Source organism: Triticum aestivum, chromosome 2D (assembly GCF_018294505.1).
Source record: "Triticum aestivum cultivar Chinese Spring chromosome 2D, IWGSC CS RefSeq v2.1, whole genome shotgun sequence".
NCBI classification, from domain to species: Eukaryota; Viridiplantae; Streptophyta; class Magnoliopsida; order Poales; family Poaceae; genus Triticum; species Triticum aestivum.
Window position 1 is genome coordinate 538143529 of NC_057799.1, and position 25503 is coordinate 538169031.

The 25503-nt window shown below is 48.3% G+C and overlaps 3 protein-coding genes across 3 annotated transcripts; 2 read left to right on the forward strand and 1 right to left on the reverse strand.

The window, feature by feature from the left end:
• The first annotated feature begins 13473 nt into the window (after positions 1 to 13473).
• Positions 13474 to 15760, forward strand: LOC123054312 (zinc transporter 3). The gene is made up of 3 exons (XM_044478047.1): positions 13474 to 14186; positions 14734 to 14883; positions 15318 to 15760. The coding sequence occupies exons 1-3, from the start codon at positions 13551 to 13553 to the stop codon at positions 15621 to 15623; spliced, it is 1092 nt and encodes a 363-aa protein (XP_044333982.1). The 5' UTR covers positions 13474 to 13550; the 3' UTR covers positions 15624 to 15760.
• A 3888-nt stretch (positions 15761 to 19648) lies between these two features.
• Positions 19649 to 20968, reverse strand: LOC123054314 (uncharacterized). The gene is made up of 3 exons (XM_044478048.1): positions 20810 to 20968; positions 20116 to 20220; positions 19649 to 20012 (listed from the first exon to the last, which is right to left on the reverse strand). The coding sequence occupies exons 2-3, from the start codon at positions 20210 to 20212 to the stop codon at positions 19786 to 19788; spliced, it is 324 nt and encodes a 107-aa protein (XP_044333983.1). The 5' UTR covers positions 20213 to 20220; positions 20810 to 20968; the 3' UTR covers positions 19649 to 19785.
• Positions 20969 to 21051: 83 nt separating this feature from the next.
• LOC123054311 (pentatricopeptide repeat-containing protein At1g79490, mitochondrial) lies at positions 21052 to 23595 on the forward strand. The gene has a single exon (XM_044478046.1). The coding sequence runs from the start codon at positions 21082 to 21084 to the stop codon at positions 23410 to 23412; it is 2331 nt and encodes a 776-aa protein (XP_044333981.1). The 5' UTR covers positions 21052 to 21081; the 3' UTR covers positions 23413 to 23595.
• Positions 23596 to 25503: the final 1908 nt, after the last annotated feature.

Genomic DNA, 25503 nt, shown 5'->3' on the forward strand with positions numbered 1-25503 from the left:
ATCAACTAAGAGGAGCCAAGTATTTTTCTAAAATTGATCTGAGAAATGGGTATCACCAGATCAGAATGGCTGAGGAGGATATTCATAAAACAGCATTTTCCACTCATATGGGCTTGTTTGAGTATTTAGTAATGTCCTTTGGATTAACTAATGGACCTCCTTCTTTCCAAGCATTGATGAATTTGTTGTTTGGTCTCTTAAAATTTGTAGTGGTGTTCTTTGATGATATATTGGTGTTCAGTTTCTCATTGGAAGAGCACAAAGTTCATCTGGCACAAGTATTTGATATTCTGCAAGCTAACAAGCTGTATGCTAGAATGGAGAAATGTTCTTTTGGGCAGCAGGAAGTTGAATATTTGGGCCACATAATCAACTCAGAAGGAGTGTCTACTGACCCTTCAAAAATCAAAGCTATACAGGAGTGGCCAACTCCCACTACTGTCACTGAACTGAGAAGTTTCTTGGGTTTAAGTGGCTACTATAGGAGGTTCATCCAGGGGTATGGCATAATTTGTAGACCTCTCTTTGATTGCTTAAAGAAGGATGCTTTCTCTTGGAAAGATGAGCAAACAGAGGCCTTCCTAGCTCTGAAACAGAAACTGACTAATACCCCTGTCCTGGCACTACCTGATTTTACTAAGCCCTTCATACTGGAAGCTGATGCTTGTGGCTATGGTCTAGGAGATGTGCTGATGCAGGAAGGGAGGCCCATTTCTTATTTCAGCAAGAGTATTGGTCCTAAGGCTGCTGCTATGTCAACTTATGATAAAGAGGCCCTTGCCATAATTGAAGTAGTAAAGAAATGGAGGCACTACTTCTTGGCAACTGCCCTGGTAATCAAAACTGACCAAGAAAGTCTGAAATACATTCAGGAGCGGAAAATAACTTAAGGGATTCAGCACAAATTACTGTTGAAGTTGTCAGGATACAATTTCACTGTTGAGTATAAAAAAGGGAAGGAGAACAGAGTTGTTGATGCACTATCAAGGGTGAAGTATGTGGTATCTGCTCTCACTGCTAGTGCTGTTACTCCAACTTGGGTAAAAGAAGTGGTAAAGAGCTACAGTCAGGATAACAAAGTGAAAGAACTGATTGCTGAATGTACTGTAGCTGCTCCTAGCACTACTGCTTATTCATACAAAAATGGAATCCTGAGATTTCACAACAAAGTGGTAGTGGGTACAGCTACAACTCTGAGGCAAGATATTCTCAAAACCTTTCACAATTCTGAATTGGGAGGTCATTCAGGTGAAAGAGCTACATATCACAGGGTGAAATTAGTATTTCATTGGCAGGGAATGAAACATGATGTTATTGCTTTTGTCAAGGCTTGCCCTGTCTGCCAGTTGAACAAATTAAGCAGAGCACTCACCTTACCCTGGCCTCCTAGAACCTTTGCCTGTACCAGACTTTGCTTGGGCCCATATAAGCATGGATTTTGTAGAGGGATTGCCAACTTCTGAGCACAAGAATTTGATTCTGGTGGCGGTTGATAGGTTTACAAAATATTCTCATTTCATAGCTATGCAACACCCTATAACAGTGCAAACAGTGGCTAGAGCTTTCTCTGATAATATCTTCAAATTGCATGGCATGCCCTTGGTGATAGTAACTGACAGGGACAAAATCTTTACTAGTCACTTGTGGCAGCAGCTATTCAAGTCACTGAAGATCAAGTTGCACATGAGCACTAGCTATCATCCACAATCTGATGGCCAGACTGAAAGGGTGAACCAGTGTCTTGAAAATTATTTGAGATGCATGTGTTTTCAGCAACCAAGGAAGTGGCATAGTTGGCTAGCTTTAGCTGAATGGTGGTACAACACCTCATTCCACACTGCTTTGCAAATGACACCATTCCAAGCTCTGTATGGTTTTCCACCCCCAATGGTGGCAGAGTCAGCACTGCCATATACTATTTGTGAAGATAGTGACAACTTGCTTCAGAACAGGGAGGTGGCATTGGAGATAATTAAACAAAATCTCCTCAAAGCACAAGAGAGGATGAAGTATTATGCTGATAAGAAGAGAAAGGAAACGGAATTCTCTGTGGGAGACATGGTTTATCTCAAGCTGCAGCCGTACAGACACACTTCACTGAGTTTACACAGGCATCTTAAGCTCCACTCCAAGTTTTATGGCCCCTTTAGAGTTTTGGAGAGGATTGGTAATCATGCATACAAGCTGCTGTTACCAGAAGGTTGTATGTTGCATAACACCTTCCATGTCAGTCAATTGAAGAAGCATATTGGCCCAACAGTTGTGCCTTCTCGTCACCTTTCACTTGTTGGTCCTGATGGTGTTATTAAAGTGGAACCGGAAGCGATATTGGAAAGGAAACTCATTCCTCGTCCTCAGGGCAAGATCAGCATTCCTGTGGTAAGATGGTTGGTGAAGTGGGTGAATATGCCCGTGGAAGAAGCTACTTGGGAGGACTCGGCCTTCATTCAGAAGGTTTTTCCTTCGTTTCGTGCTTGAGGGCAAGCACGAGCTCAATCGGGGGGTATTGTCAGGCCCAGCCTTGATCATCCCCTGTTCCAGCGTGCCAGAAGTGTTTCAGTTCGTCGATCGTCCATCTAACGGCTCACCTGCCTGCGTACCGGTTCGCCAGCTGAAACGATCTCCATGCGTTCATTGTTGATCTAACGGCTGCGATGGGTCGCTATAGCTTTTCCGACAAGCCATGTGCTCTGTTCACTTTCTGTTCTTCTTTTTCACTCGTGTAATGGCTATAAAGCCACCCATTCCCCTCATTCTGAACTATGTTGAATTGTATCGGGTGTAAACCTTAGCCGCCGGTGGCGTGCTGAACCTACTTTCCTCATTTCTCAACCAAGAACCCTAGTTTTGCGTCTCTGAATTGCCCACGATTCCTCGAAGTGTCACTTAATTTCAGTAATTCAGAGCTCTGAGCCTGACAGGATGCCGGTTTTCGGATCTCCGTTCTCATCCTCACTCTCGAGGTCCAAGACATGCTTGCCTTCATGGTCGTAGAACTTCTCACCGCAGACCATGATCGTCTTGACTGGCGGGAGCGCGCATTTGGACGCCGGTGATGGGGTTGAGGAGGTGCGGATCGCCGACCTCGTCGGTGACGAACACCCAGCCGTGACATGAGAATACGAAGCTCCGCTTCTCGTGCGGGGGACCCGGGTAGGGGACGCGGAAGGTGGCGTTGGTGGAGGGGCAGTACAGGGCGGCATCGTTGGGCCCGTACTCGTCGCAGGCGTAGAGCAGGCACGGCGCTTGCTTCAGCGCGGGGAGGCGGAAGGTGTTGTAGGCGTCCCGCCAGGATGTGCAGACGGCGCCGGAACGGACGAGGCTGGGGACATCCAGCGCCGCCATGATGGCGAGCAGGAGGTCTTGCGGCAGGCCAGACCAATCAGCGGCGGCGGACATGTTTACTGCTTCCATCGTTCATGGGTGGTGCTATCGGGCGCTGACTCGAAGACTAGCCCTAGATTTTAGATAGAGGTAAATACACCGTTGGTGCTTGAACTTGTCACGGATGTTCATTTTAGTGCCTAAACTTGAAAAATACATTAAACTAGTTCCATAACTTGACATGGCGTGCAAATACAGTTCAAATCTCTTCTGCATACGCACACGATGCTGACAAGGCAGTCCGGCGTGGCATGGGGCCCGCTGTCAGCTAATGAATGGCAGGGCGTGCAGCCTATTTTTTGGAAAACCCCTTAAAACTATTTTCTTAGAAATAGGACCTCACAGATAAAGGGCTGAAATAAAACTAAAAGCTAGACTGGTAGGGAATCGAACCAGTGAACTACTGTTAGCTCGCGGCTAGCCAGTCGACGGCAGCACAGTTGTATAGTCAAAACTGGATTCATGACCATTATGTACACTAGGCGAAACAACATAAATTAAAGGAATTTAATAATCCAGCAAAAAATAGTGTCGGGTCTGTGATCCAAACATCCGACAAAATGTTATATATCAGCCTTGGATACCACTTCTACTAAAAAGGTCTCATGTTTCTAAAGTATAATTAATATTTATGACTATATAACAAACATGATTTCAAAAAGAATTTAAATTTTACATGTCATTTTAAAAATAATTCATGAGTTATTTTAAAACATATACATACAATTTAAATATTTACGAATTATAAAAATGTTTATTTTATTCAAATATTATTCATGTGAGGATCTGCAATCTGAGGGCGCACTAGGTTCGCTTTTTTTAAAAACACACACAAACTTTTATATATTATATAAACTTTTTAAAACAACACTTTTTTTTCTTAAAGTATGAACACTTTAATGTACTACATACATTTTATTTATAACGTGGAAATGTTTAGAATTATATGGGAATCTATTTAAATATACAAAACTTTCTTAAATTACTTTAATATTTCATTAAAAATGTGAGCACTTTTAAAAATTGTAAAATTAATTTCATTTAATATTTAATATTTTTATTTTTAAAATTATTTGTGGAGATATTTTATTAAATCATATGAATTTTTAATTTACTTTAATTTAATTATATATATATATCACTTATAACACACAATTATAATTTACATAGTTTTACAAAAACGGGAAAAAACTGAAATGTTGAAAATGGTCCATTTTACCCACACGAGCGCATTATGTTATATAAAGAGAAATTTATTCTTTGTAAAATTACATGTTCTTGGTTGGAGTGGTATTCGTGGCCACTATATAGTATTAGGGTGCAGGTTCAAATAATTGACCCGGCAATATTTTTGATCGAATAAATTAATTTGTTTATGTTGTTCAACCTGCTGGAATTTGTTTATGACAACAAATTTCACCATGTCTGCTGGTTAGCCACTCCCACATGAAGGTACAGTTAACAGGTTCGATCCCTCACCACAAGCGTGTGAATATATACTTGTTTCTCACCGAGGTCTTTTATGTAAGGAGAAAACAATTCCAGGTTTTTTCTCACATAAACCAGGACACTTGGGGTGCCTCGTCAGGACCGTGGACGTATACATATAAGATGTGAACCGTATTTGCACGTCCATGCCAAGTTATGGAACCAGTTCAATGTATTTTTCAAGTTCAGGCACTAAAGTACATATTCGTGGCAAGTTCAAGCACCAGTGGTGTAATTACCTCTTTTAGATATATGCAACAAACTTAGCCTGTTACGTTTAACTTGCGTACTCTACGAGAAAAGGGTTCGCCAGCTATTGATAAGGTGATAGTTATTGCCAAGATTAAGGAAAGGAGGCAGTAGGTTTGTTGATTACCTCTGCTGGCTATACGTCTAGATTGTCTGCCCTTTTTAGAGCATGGCTAATTTGAAAGGCAACTCAAATAATACTCCCTCGATTCCTAATGTAGTGCGCATTATTTTATTTAATATTGTTTATTTGAGCAAGTTTAGCGAGGAAAGTATCAACAAAAATAGTACCAAATAAATATATACTCCCGCGGGCGACAGCTGCAGCTCCGGCTCCTCCGACTGCTCCGCTCCGCCCTCCTCCGCCTCTATCTCAGCGTCGAGCTCGTCGAAGAGCGTGTCTGTCTCCGACGAGGAGTATAAGGCTAGCCATAGTGGGGGTAACATAACCGGTAACATGCACTTGGGACTAGCAAACATGCTTATGTGGCATACAATGAAATAAGAGAGAAAGGGTTATATTAACATAGGTAGATACCGTATCATGTTAAATGCTATGCTACTTTGTGTCATGCATGGCAATAAATATGGTAATCTATGATACTTTATGATACTATGCACTATGAAGGTAGTATCATATACTACTATCATATGCATGATACTAGTATATGTTACTCCCCACTATGAGTAGCCTAACACAAATACATGTTTAACAATGCATCTAATGATACTTATTTAATATTATAGATGATGTAGTCAAAGTTTAGGAAGTTTGACTTCTAAATATTTTTATGGGCACTAAAGAAACAGAGGAAGTAAGAGCATCTGCAGCCACATATGGCAAATCCGGACCCGAAAACGCCCGCGGACGCGCCCTGGCGCATTCGCGGGCAGTGACCGGGCACACCTCAAATTTCGTTTGTTGCATCCGGACATCTCATACTCGATTCTTATATCCATACAAAGACATGCAAAAGGAAATAGAACCTACATACTACGTCGATCATAGCTACTCCTCGTCGGAGATCACCACGATCTCCGTGCCCGTCTCCGGCAGCGTGGGCGACAGCTGCAGCTCCGGCTCCTCTGGCTGCTCCGCTCCGGCCTCCTCCGCCTCTATCTCAGCGTCGAGCTCGTCGAAGAGCGTGTCGGTCTCCGCCTGCTGCCGCCGGAGGAACGCCCAGTTGGACTCCACATAGGCCTCATCCTGGATGGACTCCAGGATGGCCTGCTGCTCGGCCATCTCGTCGGACTGGGCGACGGCCAACTCCGACTCCGCCTGCTCCATGTTGAAGGCCGGCACCTGCTGGTCCAGCTCCTTCGCCTCCTCTGCCTCCTCCACCTGCATCGGAGCCATATCCTCCCCCTCCTCTTCCCCGGTTGCTCCTCCACCGGCTTCGGTGAGTCCGGAGGTACCCGACAGCGATGTGGGCGGCGCGCGCGGCTTTCCTCGCCCGGATCTGCTGTTGGATCTCGTAGCGGCGCTCCGGCGTCAGCATGGCATAGTACGTGATCATGCTCCAGACCAGGGCGGAGTGCCGGAGCGTGGACAGAGCAGGAGAGGGAGGAGGTGGATGGGCTCGGAATGGCGGCATGGAGAGGCGGGAGGGGTTGGGTTAGGGTTGCGGGACGCCGGCCGGCTTAAATAGCCGGATGTCGTCTTGGGCGGCGAGCTGGAGCGGCACCACGCGACGTTCACACCGCAGCGACGGACGTGGCGTCCGTCGAACCGCTGGGTTTCCGGGCGTTCCCATGTGGGGCCACGCCGTCATCCAATGTGGCGGGTGTGCCTGGACGCGCCCAGGCGCCCCCATATCCGCCCATATTTGTGCTGGATATTGGGGGTGCCGGTCAGCCCGGGCGTTTGAGGGACGTTTGAGAGGCCCGTCTGAGTCAAAAAATCGTGACCGGTCGGCCCACCCGAGCATATGAGGCGGGTTTAAGAGGTCGAGTTGTAGATGCTCTAATTAGCTACAGATATTTACTACTTTATCACTGCTTGACCCACCTTCTTCTCTCATGATTTTCTTGAAGCCTCTACTAATTTACAACCCGCTTCTCTTTTTTCACCTTCAACTCAGCAATAATATTATATTTAAATCCTTGTAGTATGCTCAAATCCGGAAATCCAATTTGGCTCCCAGGTGCACGCGCTCCTGCACGCGTAAATTATTTTTGAAATGTAGAAAAAACGAATTTTTAGGCAAAAAAGTCAAGCATTTTGGCATGTGAAAAGAAAATTTAACACCAAATGTTACCCAAAATTTGTCTTTTTACTGACGAAAAACTGCTGCTCTGTTTCGCATGAAAATTGTCAAGCATGCTTGCGACAATAACACGAACATCTACTGAATATTTCAGAATTTTTTGAAAACATTTACATTACTCTTCATGCGGGAGCATGTGCTACCGGGAGACAAACCGCCTCGCCCCCTTAAATCACCTTATTGTACTCACTATTGTACTACATCTTTTTCCTTTAAAGTCTTCTTATACTAATACATCTTAAGACATATAAGTTGGTCCATCTTATGCATAATCATTCTTACACTATTAGGAAAAACCCTAGTAGTAGCGCGGGGTTAAGGGCTAGCAGTAGTATGGAGTCCCGCGCTACTGCTAGGGCGCTACAGCTAAGTTTTAGCAATAGCGTGGGACTGACCACGCTACTGCTAATGATGTTAGCAGTAGCATGGGATTGGACCCGCGCTACTGCTGCGCATGTTTTTGCCCCGTGCCATAACTATTAGTGTGTATTTCATTTTTTTGTATTTATATACCATAATATAATTTTTATACAGTAGCAATGAAATGAAGATGTTGGGAAGGCACTCAAGTGTCAAATGTGTGCCTTCCCAACATCATATCGTCCTACTAATTCAACTTGCTCACTTGGATCCATCTAATTTAATCTAATCCGTGTTTCTTTCACCCCAATGATATAACAACTCATCATCCGTAGTCATATATATAATAACTCATCATCATTCTAGCACATGACAAGTAGTACGGCCTCCTCCTCGTCATCACCGTAGTCACATCACAACTCATCATCCGTAGTTGAGGAGGTGGACGTCTCTCCACGATAGCGGCGTCCCCGTCTCCCAGCACCGCTTGCAGAGGTAGGCCTTCACGTACGGCCGGTTGCGAGGGTTCGAGGCCGGCGGCGCCATGGTGAACGGCGAAGGAGGCGGAGGGGGTGGAGGGGTGGAGCGGCCGCGACGGCTGGAGAACCCGACCTTGTGGTCGTGCTTCCCCTTGCGACCGTTGATCCAATGCCACCCCATGGTCGACGGTGAGGTTGAGGTGGAGGAGAGGAGCTGGAGATCCCAGCGGCCGGTGGCTAGGGTTTTGGCCATATTGGGTTTCGGGGAGGCATGCGTCGCTGGGAGTGAATGTGTGGACTGGCTGGTCCATGGCTTCCACATTAAAAAGGACGAGGTCCCACGCGGCTGGCAGGCTGACAGGTGGGGCCGCTCGCGCGTTGCCGAGGCGTACGAGAAGCGGGTGCATGCACGTCCGTTCCTTGTCCTTCTGGATGTAAATCAGGAGCAAGTTTGCTTTGAAAATGTAACAAGCCGGATGCGAAACGAACAAATTATGCGGATGCATCCGCGCGTTGGGCTGTATCGTCTGTCCGTTTGGATCATAAGAGCAACTACAATGGGGCGACCCATTACGTTCATTTGGGTCATCCGGACAAAAAAGTTGGCCCAATGGGGCGACCCAAACGGACACGCATGTCCGCCTGCTGTCCGTCTGCTATCCGCTCCGACCCAAACTGAGCGCAAATATGGGCCATGAATGGGTCTTGGACGGACAAAAGCGGACGCTCCCATCGACTGCTCTCGTCCGCTCGTATCCGTGCCGGTCCCGCATATCAGTGACCAGCGCGCCGCTCCCATCGACTTTTGCCGATGCAACCCATCCCCGCCGCCGGACCTTGGCCGTTGACCACGCCGCCAGCCATCTCCCCTTCCTCTTCCTTCCCACTCTCCCTTCCCTCTGTCTTTCTCCTGTCTCTCTCTCTCTCAAAATCTCTCTCCTCTTCTCCCGCAGGTACCAACCACCATGGATGTGCTGCCCGAAGCTTTCCTCGCCTCCCAGGGCGTGCCCCACCTCCACTCCGGCCTCCTCCTCGCCAGATCCACCCCACCGCACCCATTCCCGTGCCCCTCGAGCTCCGGCCTCCTTCCATGGCGTGCCCCCGCCTCGATTCCGGCCTCCTCCTCGTCAGATCTGCCCGCCGCGTGGTGCCCCTCGAGCTCCTGCCTCCTCCCATGGCCACCGTGTTGCCTGCGTCCCTGCCCTCTCCGCCCTCTGCCTTCGGCTTGGACGCCGCGCCCTCGCCGCCGTCTTTCTTTGATTCGTCGCCTGATTTCGCCTCCTCGCTTGTCCGCTGCATGTTTTGCGCGTTGGGTACATCCACCAGCCGTGTTTGTCCGCCTCATGTCCGCTAGCAGGGGCGGACCTACGTTAGCCCTCCCGGTGTCACAGGACACCGGGTAATTCTCGTTTTTTTTTTTGAGACAAACCGGGTAATTCTCGTGCTTACGCTATATGAGGTCCATATTTATGGGCTGGACACCGGTAATTTTTTGAGCTGGACACCGGCCAGCCCAGCGATTAAGCAGGGAGGCAGTGCAGCCCACGTAGACGTAGGCAACAGCGGTCAATGCCCATCCGGCACGTGCGCATACCCAGACCTAGGCCTGGCTAGCTAGCTAATTAGCTGCCGATCAATTAATCGATCTCTGTTTACTCGTATCTCTCTACGACTGCTCGCCTGTTCGGCTTCTAGCCTTTCTGGTCTGTCTCATCTGGTCACGGCGTCGCCCTAAACCCTAAACTCCCTCCGCCGCTCGGCCAGACGGCCAGTCGCCAGTCCGCCCAGTCGCCACACCATCCAACCGCCAGACTCTATCATCCCGGCCTCTCCCGCTCGTAGCTTTCTGGAATTTTGATTTTTGATTTTGGAAGTAAACAAAGGTACGACGCCCTGCACTTGGTACTAATTGTGGATCTCTCTGACTCCCTCAACTATCCTCAACTATCAGTAGGCATCTCAATTTTATATAATTTCTGTTATCCTAATTGTATGGTTAGGGTTCTAAAATTTAAAGGTAATACAATTGGGAGCAAATTGCTGCGATTTGCCAATTTCGGTTAGTGATTCACATCCAATTGGATTATTTCTCAACCACGTGCACGGCAGCAGGAGGCACAATGTCCAGTAAGTTTAACTCCCTAATTGTACAATTTAATCAATATGCTTATTTATTGTTTCTATTCTTGCATATTCAAACACAGATGATGTAACTCGTTGTGCATTTTTTCGAACAAAAAAAATCGGCAAATTACAGGAAAATTGATGGAAAGGACAGAGGGTTATTTTAAAAAGTAATGCTCGTAACTTAATTTATGAATTATTGCGCAAGTTCATTTAATATGTACTAAGTTATTTTTTTATAGGCAATCAGGATCTATTGTCGTATGTCGTCGTCCGATTATTATTTATTTTCATTGTTTGGAGTTTGCATGCTTTAGTGTTGAACTTCACATAATCAACTAGCATTTCAAGTGGAAGTGAAACATTTCATTTTGGGAGGGAATCTTACTGCCATATATTTTGAGTTGTCAAGTGTGCTATCATATATATGATGTACACAGCCGACCTAAAAGGACAAAAAACGAACAAAATCTGTGTCCGTTTGGGTCCCTGCGTTGGAGCTGCCCTAACAAACACACTCTGACCAGATGGGATAGTGCGTTGGAGTTGGCCTAGGGTTCGGTTTAAAAAGGCATCTCCAAACCAAACCCTAGGCCAATTGCTCCGGAGACATAGACGCCCCCCACTACACGCGCTGCCTGAGACCCTCAGTTATCCCGTGGGAATCCTGACAATCAATTTTATTTTTCGAGGAATACACACACGAGAAGTTGCTTATTGCATTTCCTTTTGGCTCATGAATCTGCTACATGCCACCACTAAAAAGAAGAATCTGCTTCATGTGAGCACGAGCAGTCGTGGGGCCAGCAAGTCAGGTTCACCAACAATCATGCATCCCGGCACGATCACTGCGAGCATTATTGGCTCCTCGACCGATCCACAGCTCCACTCCGCCGCATGCGTGCGTGGTGCTTCTGCAGCTGCCGATCGCTGCCTGCTCGTCTATGTCGCGTCGCCTTCTCCCCTCCCCTTTCGCCGCTCGAAACAGGACCGGCCTGTAGAGAGATTCGTATTATCAGGAAAAAGAGATCCTATCGGCTCTGATTGCTTTTGCTTTCCACGAACGCCCCGCGCCATTGGAGGCCCCATGGTTTTCGGGACCGATGTGTACATGCATGCAAGGCAAAAGGGCCCCCGGAAAGATTTGTTTTGCTTTTTTTTTTCCTTCTCGCAAGGCGACTAGAGAAAGCCTCCCTCTCCTTGATCTTTACCGGCGAGCCCGTGGATTCGCCTCCTCTCCGCTTGCCGCTCTGGCGGCCGGTGGCGGTCAGAGGATTTCTGGTGCTTTGTCTCCAGCTAGTAGATAGGGTTTTTTTTTGCAGGAAAGGTTTTAGTTTTTGCAGGGGCGGCGCTTCTTCTTCAAGCTAGTCTTCCGGATTTCGATCATCCTCGAGTTCGTCTGCTGGGACGGACTAGACGGAGCTCTCCGGCATAGATTCCTGCCACCTCTCCTCGGGGCGGCAAGGTTAGGGTTTCTCTCCGTGCGTACGCAACGACGATATTTGGTGTCATATTCTTCAGATCGGTTCATGGGTTCAACATCAACGATTACGGCTCCGGGACGCTAGTGGGCACGTGCACGAAGACTTCCCAGCTGCCATCGACAAAGGTCAAGCCGACTCCGGTATGGGTGCGACGACAACAGCACGTCGACGGCTCGTTCTAATGACGGCAATGATCGTTCGGTGGTCCATGGACTTCGATGTAATTTTTATTATGTCTGAGGTGTCCTGTACTTCTAATGAATCTTTATAATAGATCAGATCTTTTCGCAAAAAAACAAATCAGGCCGTGGGCTCTACCGTTGGCAAATCATCCATGTATACAAGGCAGGAATGCTTCCCGTGATCGATCCCATCGCCCCATATCGTCGCGAGACCACTTCATAGCCGTCTCCAACCGATCTTCAGAATGAATTCGTAAGCAATAGTTGCGGTGAACAATACTGTTGCCGGAGCAGGATAGGCCTAAAAGCTGAGGGGAGGTGCATGCATCTGCGCATCTTGTTCCGCACAATGACGGGGTGATGGCCGACGCACTAGCTACAGCATCCCTGTTGGTCCAGGGTTGCTGGCGCATCATCTCCTAGCTCTGCCTTCCTTTTCCCCGTTTTCCTGCCGGGGTTCGATGGCTCACGTTTGGTGTGCACTATGCACCCACGGTACAAAGATTCCTCCCTAGCTAGACAGACACACAGAGAGAGATTCTTTCTACTATCGATCTTATCAACTTTGGATTGGGATTTGGGAGGAGGAGAAGGCCCTGGCCGTGCGCCAAGGTCAGTGGAACTATCTCACGTCCATGATGATTGTGACCCAAGAAAAACCAACTGCAGCGAAAAGAGCCCAGCGAACATGCGATACATGGCGTGCATTTTGGCCCCTTCGTACAGGGAACACTGGATCATTCCATCGCCAACGCCTCCATTGGCTAAGGACGGATGTCGTGTGATCTCGGCCGTCCGATTCGGGTTCCATTCATGTGCGGCAGGAATATGTCAGCCAGCTTTGACAGCTTGCACACCTTTTTACCTCGCACCGGTCGCCCAAGGCCTCTCGATGGTCAATCAATCTGGCCGAACCCGCACCACCGAAAACATGAGCAAGCAGACTCCTGAAAAGCCTAACTTGGCCGATGACGACATTGTGTCAACACTGCACTAAAACCGACCAGAAAGCGCATCATCCTCAGCCGCCATCGCCAAGCACACCTTCCTGCCCTCCCTATACACGTACCCACGCTGGATTTTGCAGGGCGAAATTCAGAATCAGGCCCCCTATCCGCCTTCGTCCATCCAGTGATCGGCGACGAGGCATGCCAGCCGACCCGAGCCGACGGCTGGTGACCATGGATGAAAACAAGTTTCAATTTCGGCCGTGGATCCTGGATGGAAACATCTCCCGAAAGTGCAGAGAATCCAGTTTCCGGATACCATGTCATTAAAGTATCACGCATCAACCCCCCGCAAAAAAAAAAAGTATCACGCATCAACGACACTTTGCACCGAGGTTAGTGACACATGGCACACACGATGTGCAGCCCCCGGGAGCACCAGACCCCACCTGGACAAAGGACAGCAACTCTCCTCACCCCAGCGCCTCCTATATTAAAGTACCCGGCGTTGGCTCTTGCTCTATCTCCCTGCAGCACATATCACATTCAGGCGTAACCATCAGCAATTCAGCAGAGTCACACCGCGATGTGGGCTACCAAGCACACCTTGCAAGCGCTTCTCCCATGGCTCCTCCTGTTCGTGCACCAGGCCGCGGCGGCCAGCGGCGGGTGCGAGTGCACGACCGCCACGGACGGGGCGGACAAGCAGGGCGCGACGAAGCTGAAGCTGGTCGCCATCGCGTCCATCCTGACCGCCGGGGCGGCTGGCGTGCTGGTGCCGGTGCTCGGCCGCTCCATGGCCGCGCTGCGCCCCGACGGCGACATCTTCTTCGCGGTCAAGGCGTTCGCGGCCGGTGTCATCCTTGCCACCGGCATGGTGCACATCCTGCCAGCGGCTTTCGACGGGCTCACCTCCCCGTGCATCCACAAAGGCGGCGGGGACAGAAACGGCTTCCCTTTTGCGGGACTTGTGGCCATGTCTGCAGCCATGGCCACAATGGTGATAGACTCGCTGGCTGCTGGGTACTACCGCCGGTCTCACTTCAGCAAGGCACGCCCACTTGACAACATCGACATACCCGAACACGCCGGAGACGAGGAAGGGAGGGCCAATCATCCACATGTGCACGCGCATGGCCATTCACATGGTGACGCAATTGTTGTCAGCTCACCGGAGGAGGCGGCAATAGCTGACACAATCCGGCACAGGGTGGTATCTCAGGTAAGTAAGAGCAGCCACTCCAAAGCACATAGGACTTCCTGGCAACAGTAATTGGAGGTTAGTTCCATAACTTCCCGTATACCAGAAAAATAGTGAATCTTAAAATGATGGGAGCATGAAAGAAGCAACTTCAAATATACTCAAATATATTAGCTTTTCATGAACATGAATAAAGATGACGTAGTGGAAAGGTGAACTACGTCAGCACATAATGTTCCAAAATATCTCATCTGACCAAACTAATATCTACACAGAACAATTTCAGAGCAGAACCAAAAGGCATAGTGGCAGGTTAAATAATTCTCCAAGGTCAATTTGGCATCTCTCTCAAAACCTTTCCATAAAGAAACACAAATAAACAGGGGATGGGAATGAGTAGATCAATACCTATTCGAAAGGTCTGGCAGTTCGCGGTTTACTCCTTTAGGACAAACTTTTCCTCTTCAATAAAGAATCCAGTTCCTCCGCAAACTGTTTGCCAAGTTGGTAGATATTTTGAAGAACCAACCAGTCCCGTGTTAAATAACCATAAAGTTTCATCATGCAGGTTCTAGAGCTGGGAATCCTGGTGCATTCAGTGATAATTGGCGTGTCATTAGGAGCATCTGTGAGGCCATCCACCATCAAGCCTCTGGTCGGTGCCCTCAGCTTCCATCAATTCTTTGAAGGCATAGGCTTGGGTGGTTGCATTGTACAGGTACCTGCTTGCACTGATAAGAATCTAACTTGTTTTCCTGCCTCCATTTTTAATATGATACCACCAAGGTAAAAAGACAATTATAAATCAACATGTCAGGATATATATATACACTCACAGAAGGGGAGGAAAAAAATAAAGGATAATTACAATATTAAGTTTAAATCAGATGAACACATACTGATGATTTTCTTCTAAAAACAATCAACACACTATATACAACAGCTATTGATAATTGAACTTTTCAGGGAGAAAATAGGAAGTTGCTAGTTAGAGAACTGATATTCCAGTCCTAAAGACATAAGCTAATGTAAGCAAAGATTCTGAAGAAAGCAAACAAATGACACAGAGGATAAAGAACCAACTTTATAAAGTGGTCCAGAGCAACAAAAGGCTAAGTAGCTAACATCTTTGATTTCCACTTTTCACTGCAGGCTAATTTCAAGGTGAGGGCAACCATCATCATGGCAACGTTTTTCTCCCTGACCGCACCCGTGGGCATCGTGCTAGGGATTGCGATTTCATCTAGCTATAATGTGCATAGCTCTACTGCCTTCATTATTGAGGGAGTCTTCAACTCAGCCTCGGCAGGGATTTTGATCTACATGTCCCTGGTGGACCTTCTAGCAACAGATTTCAATAACCCAAAGCTACAGACAAATACAAAGCTTCAGCTGATGACATATCTTGCACTTTTCCTAGGTGCAGGGATGATGTCCATGCTTGCCATATGGGCATAGAGATCTTCAAAGCAATTGCCAAATTTGCACTTGTATTTCCTGCTAAAGTTGAAGTATGCATTGTATTCATCCAGGAGTTCTCCATTTCCCCAAAATAATACACCCTTGGTGAAAAATTAACCATATTCATCCATTAATTTTTTGTCTCTCAAAACAACATACTCTTGGATATTCTCTTTGCATGTCATAGTATGAGACTGTGTGATGAGTTGATGTCAGACCTAACTTTGAAGCCGTATAAGTGATCAGTTATACAGTAGGTTTCGGACTTTCTAAATTTCGATCAGCTGAGTCTCTCACACTAACAATGAATCTGCATGCGTATTTTTCCAAGAGTAAAATACATGCGCGGTCCTAATTCTTTTGCGAAAATGTCAAGTAAGTCCCAAATCTATGAAAATGCACATCGCAGTCCTAAATCTTTTGTAAGTGGTTCATGGGAGGTCCTATTGACCTCGACCCTGTTGACCGACTGGTGTGGCGCTTTGACCACTTCCATGTAAGCACTATTTTGCACAGAACCCTCTGCGAAGTCATATCTTCTAAGTTCATGGCCCTCTTGATGCAACTCGGCACTGCAGTAAACCAATCAAAATGCATGGAACTCGCAGCGCTGCTCCTGCTTGTTCCCTTCGCCGGCCTTCTCTACCTCGGGTTCTGAAAGAAGAAACGCGAAGACGACAGGGACTTGGCACGGCGCCTCTCCCTCCGGCTCCTCGGCCGGATCCCCGCGCTCTACCAAGTTGATGTGCGTGCATGGCGCACTCGCCCAGTTTACGCAGGAGCAATTAGTGTCGGCTGCCGAGGTAGTGGGCCCGTCGTCCTCGGGGGCCACTGCTCGAGCGCCCAGCTGCTAGCACCGCTCCCGCCGTGCCATGGCCGCTGCGTGCACGGTGGCCGAGCACACAACAGCTCGGTCACTGGGACTGGGTCACGCCGACCATTCTCGAGACCCTGTTCCTCCCTATTCGAGCTCTGCTCCTTCGTCAGGAACCTCCCACCACGGCCTCCTCATTCATCGTCTCCGGCGAGGCAAGCCACCACGGCGAGCGACCGCCAAATTGAGGACTCGCGTGCCGGTGAGTTCAGTCACAGCGATGGCTGGCAGGAGGTGCGCGAGGCTGTGTGCGTGTACTGGTGTACACCCGAGACCAGACAGACGAGCCCGCCTGCAGCTTCACTGCGTGGTGCGTGCTCAAGTTCCCTCGGCAATAACATCGCTAGCTAGCTACGTGGTGCGGCGCGACATGAACCTGGTGACCAAGGTCACCAAAGCTGGCTTTAAGCAGGCAGGCAGGTGGATGGATTTTCAGGGAGCTAGCTCACGTACGTACGTCGCAGCTTACACGCCTTCTAGCTTGATCGATCTGCGTCGGCTTCGGGGTCTCGCACATGCGCCCATGGCTGGCGGGATGGCACACGTGGCGTGGCATGGGTCCTCGGCACACACACCTGGCCGGCGGCACGACACCTCGGAACGTCGGGGTATGCCCTAGAGTTTGGTACGCACCGCAGTGCCGGCTACTGCAGGTGCTTGCAACGAGGGGAGCATCTATCGCCGCCGCGGTGGACATGAGCAGGGCGTTTTACCGGTTCAGTGAAAGACGTGATCTACCGGGTGGTCTGATCTAAGAGGCTGTCGAGAGACGAAGAGGGCGTCGGGGACTACTTCCCGGCGCTGATGTGGGCGGCGCAAGGAGATGCGTCGAGCTGCTGGAGAAGGTGGTCGTTGAACACGGGGGGAAGAGGAGCGGGCAGGAGAGATGGCGGTGGCAGCCTAACAGCACGGAGGAGGCCGGTTGTCCATGACATTAGAGGATACATCTTCGCAGGGGGGTTTTGTGCAAAATATACTGCCTACATGGCGGTGGTCAAAGGGCCACGCCAGCCGGTCAAGAGGGTCAGAGGTCAATAGGACCGCCAATGAACCACTTATGAAAGATTTCGGACTGCGATGTGCATTTTCATAGATTTAGGACCCATTCGACATTTCTGCAAAAGAATTAGGACCGCCTATGCATTTTACTATTTTTCCAATAGCCAAAAGGAACAAATAAGAACTAGTTTGTTTAGATTGATAGTTCAAAACCCTTAAAAAAAGACGGACAGGAGAGATTCAACCCTTCAGAAAAGATGTAAATTTTCAAAAATTAAGAGGGCTACATGATTTATCCACAGTTATATATGCTCCTGTGAGAAAACCATATGTAACACACTTACACACAAGACTGCTCTTCTTTGAGTTCTTTCACTCATATATGCTTCTGTGAGAAAGCTTCCCAAAAGATTCATGATGGAGTCAAGGACAGCATATAAAGAACCTATTCTGTTTCACGACACAAAATTTATTGATTATTTATTCACAGTGAAACCAAGATGCATTTTCTCCTTCTATCCAGCTTCACTGATTGTTCCCAATTACTTGGTTAAATTAAATAACTAACAAAAATTTAACTCAAAAGTAACTAGTCCAAAGAGAGTCAATGTTTGACATACGAACAAACCAAGTTGATAAAGATAGATCTGCTTAAATTACTTGCTAAAGAAAAAGCTGACAGTATTAGTAAAGGTAGGGCCTGAATTATATCAGAATACTCTTTCTAAACATCATAACGAAGTTAACAAGCCAAATACAATATCTTCTTATAAGTGATAACTGGTACATAAGTTTCATCTTCATATAGCTCCATAGTTCTCAAAATCTACTTTGCCTTTTTCTGGTTCCATTTTTAGAATATGATACCAGGAAGGTACAACTTGTTCAAAAAAAAGAATTCCAAATCAACATGTCAAAATATACTCACAGAAGGGGATGAAGAATAAGACATGATTATAATATTAAGTTCAAATTAAACGGTTCCCTGGTAGCAACATGAGTATGAGACATTACACGTATGAAACAACACTGATAATTTTCTTCCAAAACTAATCAAAACAATATATCCAACATCTATCGTTAATTGAAATTTTCAGGGAGAAAGTACAAAGTAACGAATTTGAAAACTGATATTCTAGTCCTAACAACATGTTATTTTACCATAAGCTAAAGTAAGCAAAGATTCTGAAGGAAGCAAACAAATGACACAGAGGAAAAACAAATAAAGTGTTCCACAGCAACAAAAGGCTAAGTGGCTAACATCTTTGATTTTCACTTTTTTCTGCAGGCTAATTTCAAGGTAAGGGTAACCAGGACCATGACAATGTTTTACACACAAGACTGCTACTTATTTGAGTTCTTTCACTCATATGTTGGCTAATTTCAAGGTAAGGGCAACCATCAAAATGGCAATGTTTTACACACAAGACTGCTACTTATTTGAGTTCTTTCACTCAGATGTTGAACTAAAGCTTCCCAAAAGATTCACGTCCTTCATGAAGTCAACTACAGCACATAAAGAACCTATTCTATTTCACGACACAAAATTTACTGATTATTTACTCGTAGTGAAACAAAGACTTATGTTATCCTTCTATCCAGCTCCAATGATTGTTCGCAATCACTTCTTGGTGAAATTAAATAACTAACAACAGTTTAAACTGAAAAGTAACTATTCCAAATAGAGTCAATGTTTTTTAATCAAATAATAGTATTATGACATACAAACCAACCAAGTTGATAAAGATAGATATGCTTAAATTATGTGCTAAAGAAAAATCTGAAAAAAAAATAATTAAAGGTAGGGACTGAATTATGATCAGAATACTCTTTCTAAATCATAACAAAATCAACAAGCCGAATACATTGTCTGCTGATAAGTGATAACTGGTATACATAAGATTCATTTTAATATAGTTCCCATATTTCTCAAAAAAATTAAGGACTAAATCAAACTAAAGGACAAAAGGAGACTCAATGTTTTCTATCAAATATGGCATACTGAAAAAAACAAATTGGTAAAGATAGATATGATTAACTTACGTGCTAAAGAAGATCTGACAGAATTAGTGAAGGTATAGGACATGAATTTATGATCAGGAGTCTTTCTCAACATCATAACAAAATTAAATAGGTTGAACACAGTATCTACTGATAATGGGTACAAAAGATTCATCTTCATATAGGTTCCATAACTCTGAAAGTTTTCAGTGACTACATAACCCAACTGACTCTGGATAGCATGTGTATCATGGACATAAAACCCCACTCAAGTTACGCTACGGCCTACTCCACCTTCCCCTTCCCATGGGAATCATCACTCACTTGAGAAGAAGTTGGCTGGTTAATGCTTGCTTTGGCGTTTGCCAGAAAGGTTGGATCAGGCTGGGGCTCTTGATGGGGAGTCTCCTTCATGGCCATGTATATGTAAAAGCCGATCACCAGATTGACCGAGATGACAGCAAGGAATCCACTGGCCATGGTTTGCGCCGAGGGGGAAAGCTGACCGACACCTGACCAAGGAGGAAAACATCATTTCCATATGAATGCATGTGCTTCAGTACCATACAAAATATCAGGTAGTATAACATAATGTACAAGGAGCATCAATCAAACCTGGAAATATCTGGTAGATAAACCCATACATGATTGCAACTGGGGCCATCCACATCACCATAGATGTGACGGCGAACTTTGTGATTACTGCCGACATTGCTTCTCCTGATGGGAACAGAACGTTGATAAAAAGGCAAGATAAGCATGCATCGTGAGCTCAATGCACAGTTATAAGCTAGACAGAACTAGCATGGTTGCAGATATTAAATGTGCACAGTAAACATCTTAGACAAGCAAACACAGCTCATATGACAGCCACAACTGTGATTTCGCTACCCAATCTGACCTGACCTACCTCTCCACCCAAACTTTTCAGAGTGCTGCATCTGAGACCCCATACTTATCTGCTTCTACAGTCCACTCCTCCCAGAGCACATCGCAGATATGACAGGATAAACGCCCACTACCCACGGCCGTACTGATTCATAGGCACGGAGAGAGCGATTACTGAACGAAATCGAGCGTCAAACCACATGGTTAAACCACAGAAAAGCTCTTCAATCCCTTCCCAAAGGTTGAAGCTACCAAAATTTAGCAGCCTACGGAGGACTACTACTACTTCCAGTCATCTAATCAAGGACTCGAATCAATCAACCTAGAAAACAATTCCTAATTCCATCTCGGTGGAGGAGCTAGGGCTCGGCGAGCTCGCCAAAAAATACCAAATTACACACAGACAGGGCATGGAGCTTACTTGATCTGGTGCAGCGAAGCAAACAGGGCGCTCCTTCCCACCGATCTGGAGGGGGGTTGGCGGAGGGGGCGATCTGGTTCCGAGGCAGAGGAAGACGAAGGGAGGTAGGAGGAGTAGCAGCGAATAAGCCACGGGAGGAGGGGGATGATGCCTTTTGGGCTCGATATTTGGGCCGTGTATCCCCATGCTAGTTGACGTTTGGGCCGTGGGCCGTCACAGGCTCTTCAACTACTTCTGAACAGCCGAGAAGAGCTGAGAGTGACCACGCAGATATGCTCCTCCGCGCCAGGCTCCCCCACCTCCGCCGCCGCGCGGCGGCGCTGCCCCTGTCGCTGGCGCCGCGCCGGCTCTCGGCCGAGCCTCCGCCGGGCGTCGAATGGATAGACACGGTCGACTACCTGGACGAGACGGGGGAGGTCCTCTCGTCCGCGCCCGGGGCGCGCCCCGCTGTGCCGGGCGCCGACCCCACCATCCTTTCCGGCTCCTCCGCCCACCCGCTCCCGCGCCCCGCCGCGGCGGCCCGCCTCGCCGCGCTCGCGCTCCGCAACCGCTCGGGGCCGTCCCTCTCCGCCGCGCTCTCCGCGCTCCCCTCCCAGCCCGACCCCGCACTCCTCCTCCTCGCCGCCAACTCCCTCCCCGCCTCCGACCCCACCCCGCTCCTCTCGCTCGTCGGCTGGGCCCGCCACCAGCCCTGGTTCGTCCCCTCCGACGATCTGTCCTCCATCGTGGCCGCGCGTCTGTCGCCGGCCACCCACTCCTCCGACCTCATGTCGCTCTTCGACGACGCCCTCTTGCACCCGGAGCCGGCCTCTTTCCCCAAGACCCTCAACGCCGTCGTCTCCGCGCTCTCCACCCACGGCCTCCTCGAGCCCGCGTTCTACTGCTTCAAGCGCCTCCGAGACGCCGGCTTTCATGGCCTCCAGACGTCCACCTGCAATGCCCTCCTCTCGCTGCTGCTCGCGAGGGGGCTCGCCTTCAAGGCCTTCGAGGTGCTCGATGAAATGTCTGTGGCGGGCTGCGAGCTCGACAAGGGCACTTACGAGCTTGCTGTGCCGGCGCTTGCACGTGCTGGAAGGATCGACGCATCACGCAAGCTGTTTGATGAAATGAGACAGAGGGATGGCGTCGGGCCTGCCTCGCCGGGGGTGTACAGCACTATGGTCGATGTGCTGTCCAAATCAGGGAGGCTTGACGCTGCGATGGGGATGTACAGGGAGATGGTGGCAGTGGGGCACAGGGTGAGCACGGCTGTGAGCACCACCATGGTGGAGGGGCTTGTGAAGGCTGGGAAGCTGGATGCAGGGATGGAGCTTTGGGAGGAGATGCGGCGAGGAGGGCTACGACCAAGCTTTGGGTTGTACACCATGGTAGTCGAGGCAAATGCACGGTCAGGGAGGCTGGATGTCGCTGCGAAGCTGTTTGGTGATATGGAGAAGTCTGGCTTCTTCCCTACTCCTGCCACATATGCTTGTTTGGTCGAAATGCATGCTTCAGCGGGGAATGTGGATGTAGCAATGAGGATGTACCACTCGATGGCAAATGCAGGGACAAGGCCAGGGCTGAGCACATTTACAGCATTACTGACCATGCTGGCGAATAAGAAGCTGCTTGATTTGGCTGCAAAGGTGCTGCTTGAGATGAAGGCATCAGGGTTCCCCATTGAAGTGACCGCGAGCGACCTGTTGATGATTTACATCAAAGATGGGTCGACGGAGCTTGCTCTCCGGTGGCTGCGGTTCATGGGTTCTGCCGGGATACGAACCAACAATTTCATCATAAGGCAGCTCTTTGAGTCTTGCATGAAGATGGGGCTGTATGACTCGGCACGGCCACTGCTCGAGACGTATGTCGGTGCAGCGGCAAAGGTGGACATGATACTCTACACTTCAATCCTCGCACATTTGGTGCGGTGCCAGGATGAGGACAGCGAACGGGCGATCATGAACATCCTGAGCGTGAGCAGGCACAAGGCGCACGACTTCATGTGCGGGTTGTTCACCGGGCCAGAGCAAAGGAAGAAGCCCGTGCTCTCCTTTGTCCGGGAGTTCTTCCAAGGCATTGACTATGAGAATGAGGAGAGTGCGGCGAGGTACTTTGTGAACGTGCTCCTCAACTACCTGGTGCTCATGGGGCAGATGAACCGTGCACGATGCGTCTGGAAGGTCGCTTATGAGAACAAGTTGTTCCCCAAGGCCATCGTATTCGACCAGCACATCGCCTGGTCCCTGGACATCCGGAACCTGTCAGTGGGAGCGGCGCTCGTCTCGACAGTGCACACGCTGCACCGGTTCAGGAAGCGGATGCTCTACTACGGGGTCGTGCCACGGCGCATCAAGCTGGTGACAGGGCCGACGCTCAAGATGGTGGTGGCCCAGGTGCTCGCTTCGCTGGAGTCGCCATTTGAGGTGAGCAAGGTTGTCCTGCGCGCGCCCGGGGACTCGGTGCTCGAGTGGTTCAAGAAGCCGATCGTGCAGCAGTTCCTGCTCAACGAGATACCATCGAAGTCCGATGTCCTGATGCACAAGCTGAACGTTATGTTCCCAAGCTCGGCGCCAGAGGCCCGGTCTCTGGCCCTTCCCAGGTCCCTTGGCATGTCACGGTGATGGTGCCAGTGTGTGCAAACCGTAAGCATTATGTATACTACTATAGCTTTTTGCCAAAGCATGAGAACGTTCACTCGTCTCTCTGTTTGTACGTGTACAATAATGCTAAATTTCAAATGGTTTGTGGTACCATAATTTTTGAAGAAAGGAGAGATAATGCAAATGCACGGCTCCTGTTGCAAAGAGTGACGTGTTGCACTTATTTGCGGCATATAGTTGAGGATTTTTCGAATATCCAATTTTGTGCCCGGACTCATCTACATCCAGTGAACAGTAAATTCAAAAAAATACTAGAAAAATTCAATAAAATCTGAATTTTTTTGGCATGTAAGATGATTGAGTGTGTGAGGTGCGTTCCAAATTTCAAATCATTTGGACATCTTAGTAGCTCTCAGCAAAAAAAAAATATCGGGTCTGCACAAACAGTGAACTTTTTCATAGATCTCAAATTTGCCTCTTTTTTTGCTGAGAGCTACTCAAACATTCAAATGCTTTGAAATTTGGCATGGACATCATGCACTCAGTCGTCTTTCCCCACACAAAAAAAACAGAATTTTTTAAATTTATTTAGTATTTTTAATGATTTTTTTCACTCCCTGAGCCTGGGAGCGAAAACGCTGCTCTCCGGATTTTTATCTTATTTATATGAAGAACAGATGTTACATACTGCATTGTTACTGTCTCAGAAAATCCATTCCAGTGTACTTCAATAACATATATGCAGGGTACAACAATACATTGGGCCAAATTAATAAGCATCCTATTTATATGAACAGATGTTACATACTGCATTGTTACTGTCTCAGAAAATCCATTCCAGTGTACTTCAATAACATATATGCAGGGTACAACAATACATTAGGCCAAATTAATAAGCATCCTATTTATATGAACAGATGTTACATACTGCATTGTTACTGTCTCAGAAAATCCATTCCAGTGTACGTCACAAACATATATGCAGGGTACAGCAATACATTAGGCCAAATTAAGCACAATCATATACTGCACTTAATTAATACAAGTCCAAATTTGCAACAACAAAAAAAGAGATAGAGTACTACTCCCTCCGTCCGGAAATACTTGTCGTGGAAATGGATACAAATGGATGTATCTAGAACTAAAATACATCTTCTGCTAGAAACTAGGGTTCTACCCGGTCTAGGGCGTAGCCTGTAAGGGAAGGAGGGAGGAGGTCGGAGGAGATTGCGTGGCGGCCGGCGGCTGGGCGCCGTCCTTGCGGCTGGTGCGACGGCGGCGGACGCAAGAGGCGGCTAGGGTTTAGGTCTCCCGGCTCCCTAAGGGAAGCCGAGCAAATATTGATTGCTTCTTGCTTGATTAGATTGATACATCTCCTCTCCTTATATAGAGAGGTTTACTTGACTCCTAAGCAAACGATCCTAATACGATAAGATAATTGGGCTAAGCCCCTAATTAAGATACTTGGGCCATAACCCACTGGGCTAAGCCCCTATGCCGGTCATAACACTTCTCCCCGCCTGCACAAATAGCTCGTCCTCGAGCTGTAAGGTGGGGAAGCGCTTGCTGAACTCCTCGAGGTGATCAACCAGCGTCAAACACCTTCGCGACAGCTGGGACGGCAAGGTCGGCGGCGACGGCGTCCTCCGGAATGTAGTCTGCAACCTCCAGGTAGAAGAGTCGCGGGCAGGCGTGGCCGGGCGTGTAGGGCTCATCGCAGTTGAAGCACAACCCTTGACGGCGACGCTCGAGTAGCTCGACCGAGGTGAGCCGGCGGAACGGGCGCGCCGCGGTCGCGGCGAGGGGTGCCGCGGGAGCCTGAACAGGCCGACCCGGAGCGGGATCTGGCCAGGGTAGCGACCCAGTGGCCCGGGACGGTGACTCCCGTTGGACGGCCACCGCGCGGCGCTCGAACGCGTGGGCGTAGTATATGGCCGTCTGGATATCTTGGGGTCCCTGAAGCTCCACGTCCACGCGGATGTGATCCGGAAGTCCACCGACAAAGAGGTCGGCCTGCTGCTGCGCCGTCACGCCTGACGCGTGGCATGCCAGGGCCTGGAAACGGTCGGCGAAGTCCTGAACCGTGGAGGTGAAGGGAAGGCAGCCTAGCTC